The following is a 2,629-nucleotide window of genomic DNA, read 5'->3' as shown; positions in this document are numbered from 1 at the left end:
ATACATTGTTATTGTTATAGATAAAAATTATCCAATTGAATTAATGGATGATGGAAATTCCTTTACAGCCCAACAAAGAAACGAAACTCGTTAGTTTGGGCTTCAAAACCCAAGCCTATTTATTGTTGAATACTCAAACAGTTATCTAGACCGTGCAGGGTTAATCTCGAGAATTCCAGAAGGTTTCAGAATGTTCAAGATAACAACACGTTCTCGACAATACAAGATTTTTCTTCCATGTCCTTTATATACCTGCGCTTCTGAACATTATAACTCACACTAAACATTGATATCACTTTTCGCACTCAATTCTCAATTTAGAGTTTCAACTATATCAAACATGTCTCTGATTCCAAGTTTCTTTAGTGGCCGAAGGAGCAACGTTTTCGATCCTTTCTCCCTGGACGTCTGGGATCCCTTGAAGGACTTTCCATTTTCAAATTCTTCACTTTCTGCTTCATTCCCTCGTGAGAATCCTGCTTTTGTGAGTACTCGAGTTGATTGGAAGGAGACCCCGGAAGCGCATGTTTTCAAGGCTGATATTCCTGGGCTGAAAAAGGAGGAAGTGAAAGTTGAAGTTGAAGATGATAGGGTTCTGCAGATAAGCGGAGAGAGAAGTGTCGAGAAAGAAGATAAGAACGATGAATGGCATCGCGTGGAACGTAGCAGTGGAAAGTTCTTGAGAAGGTTCAGATTACCTGAGAATGCTAAAATGGATAAAGTGAAAGCTTCCATGGAGAACGGTGTTCTCACAGTGACCGTTCCAAAAGAAGAGATAAAGAAGGCTGAGGTTAAGTCTATTGAGATTTCTGGTTAAACTTAGAATGAGTTATGTTACTCTGTTGCTTTAAACCGTCTGCTTTTCTTGGTTATAATGTTTTCCTTTTTGTGGCGTGTGCAAGAAATATATGGTCATGTAATTCTGAAATGTTAATGTATAAATAAATAAGTAAACAGTTGTTGTTGGTTATTCAGAGGTGTTATACTATTCATATTCTAATGTACTCCCTCCCTCGTTCCTTTTTTTAAGTGTCACGTTCTTGATAAATTTTTGTTTCTTTTTAATTGTCACTTGCAGAATTTAAGGTAGTATTAAATGCACTTTTGTCAAAATTACCCCTATATAATTATTATAGAGAGAAAAAGTAAAATAAATATAGAATATAATTAAGGATATTATAGGCAAAATGAAAATTATTATTTAAAAAGTAATAATAATGATTAACTTTCTTATAGGTGTAAAACGTAAAAAAATGACACTTAAAAAGGAACGGAGGAGTATTAGAATCAATCTTGAAAAAAGAGCTGCTATAAATAGAGCTTGAAGTTTTAAATAAACTAATCAACAATATTTTGAGCGACTATGGTACAATTTAAATACTTTTGCAACTCACAAAATGCAATTAGCAAAGAATTCGGCACCGGTATACAGAATTCGTAATCTTACAAATCCAACATAAATTTTTTCCTTTGTAGACAAAGGTATCATTATATCTTTAAAAACACGTTTTTTTTTATAATTTTAATTTAAAAGTTTTTTTTAATTATTGTTTAAAAAAAATGTATAAGATGATTTTCGGTAGTTTTGAATTTAGTTGGATATTCATACCCAATTAAATAATATATTTTACTATTACATCATTATTTTATTTTATTTTATAATACCACGATCTATTTAAAGTCGTGAATTTCATGTGAAATCATTGATGATATTAATCATCTCATATAATCAACTTGTGGTGCGTTGTTCATGGGATTTCTCCTATTTGGGATTCTCCACATATATATTTGAGAGTTGCTAATTCCATCTTAAATAGTAAAAATAATATTATATAAAAATCTAAAATTGTCTTTTGATTTCAGAAGTATATTTTCAGATGTAATTCCCGTTTTACTAAAATACATTTCAATTGAATTTCATTCCACATTTTACTAAAGTTTCAATTGAATTTCATTATGATGCATTCCTTAATTAAACGTTATATTTTGACATAAATTATTTCTGAGATATATTTCTTTTAATTCAGAGATTATTTCAAAAATATATCTCCTTTTAATCTAAAGATACATCTTCGAACCACATTAATGATTTTTTATTTTAATTTAGAGATGCTCTTATAAATTTGACTATATATTATAATTATAATATCATTTTTATTTTGTATAAATTAAATCAGACATTTTAAAAATAATATAAATTAATAAATCTAAAATATACAATAAAATTAAAATAAAATAGAACTAAAAATAATATTTCTTATACAAATATTATATACCACAATTGTTTACTTACCTTTAGTAAACAAATCATGAGTTTTGATTAATTTATAATATTAAACTCAAAAAAATATTAAGACATTTTATGCATAATCGGTTAGATAGAATGTATACATGCTTAATAACAGTGTTTAAATGTATAATAATTCGATGAAAATTTTAAAAAATAAAGTGCATAATTGTTTGAAAGGATAAAATAAACATAAAAAATTATAAAGAAATAAAAAAAATGTTTATATTAAATATGGGATGCAGATTCCTACATTTTTAACAAATTCATTTTCTTTTTACCTTGAATATTTGAATTCTACAGAGAATAACAATGAAAAATGGGAATCCTTGTTACAAAGAT

At 27.8% G+C, this 2,629-nt stretch overlaps 1 protein-coding gene across 1 annotated transcript; it reads left to right on the top strand.

Annotated features, from left to right (window-relative positions):
• Positions 1-258: 258 nt before the first annotated feature.
• LOC127101307 (18.1 kDa class I heat shock protein) lies at positions 259-970 on the top strand. Its single transcript, XM_051038682.1, has one exon. The coding sequence runs from the start codon at positions 341-343 to the stop codon at positions 815-817; it is 477 nt and encodes a 158-aa protein (XP_050894639.1). The 5' UTR covers positions 259-340; the 3' UTR covers positions 818-970.
• The last annotated feature ends 1,659 nt before the right edge of the window (positions 971-2,629 follow it).

This window comes from Lathyrus oleraceus, chromosome 7 (assembly GCF_024323335.1).
Source record: "Lathyrus oleraceus cultivar Zhongwan6 chromosome 7, CAAS_Psat_ZW6_1.0, whole genome shotgun sequence".
Classification (NCBI taxonomy): Eukaryota; Viridiplantae; Streptophyta; class Magnoliopsida; order Fabales; family Fabaceae; genus Lathyrus; species Lathyrus oleraceus.
Note: the sequence above shows the minus strand (reverse complement) of the source record. Positions and strands in the feature narration are given on the sequence as shown.

Coding starts and splice junctions, on each gene's coding strand:
- LOC127101307 (XM_051038682.1), top strand. CDS start 341: ATGTCTCTGATTCCAAGTTTCTTTAGTGGCCGAAGGAGCAACGTTTTC.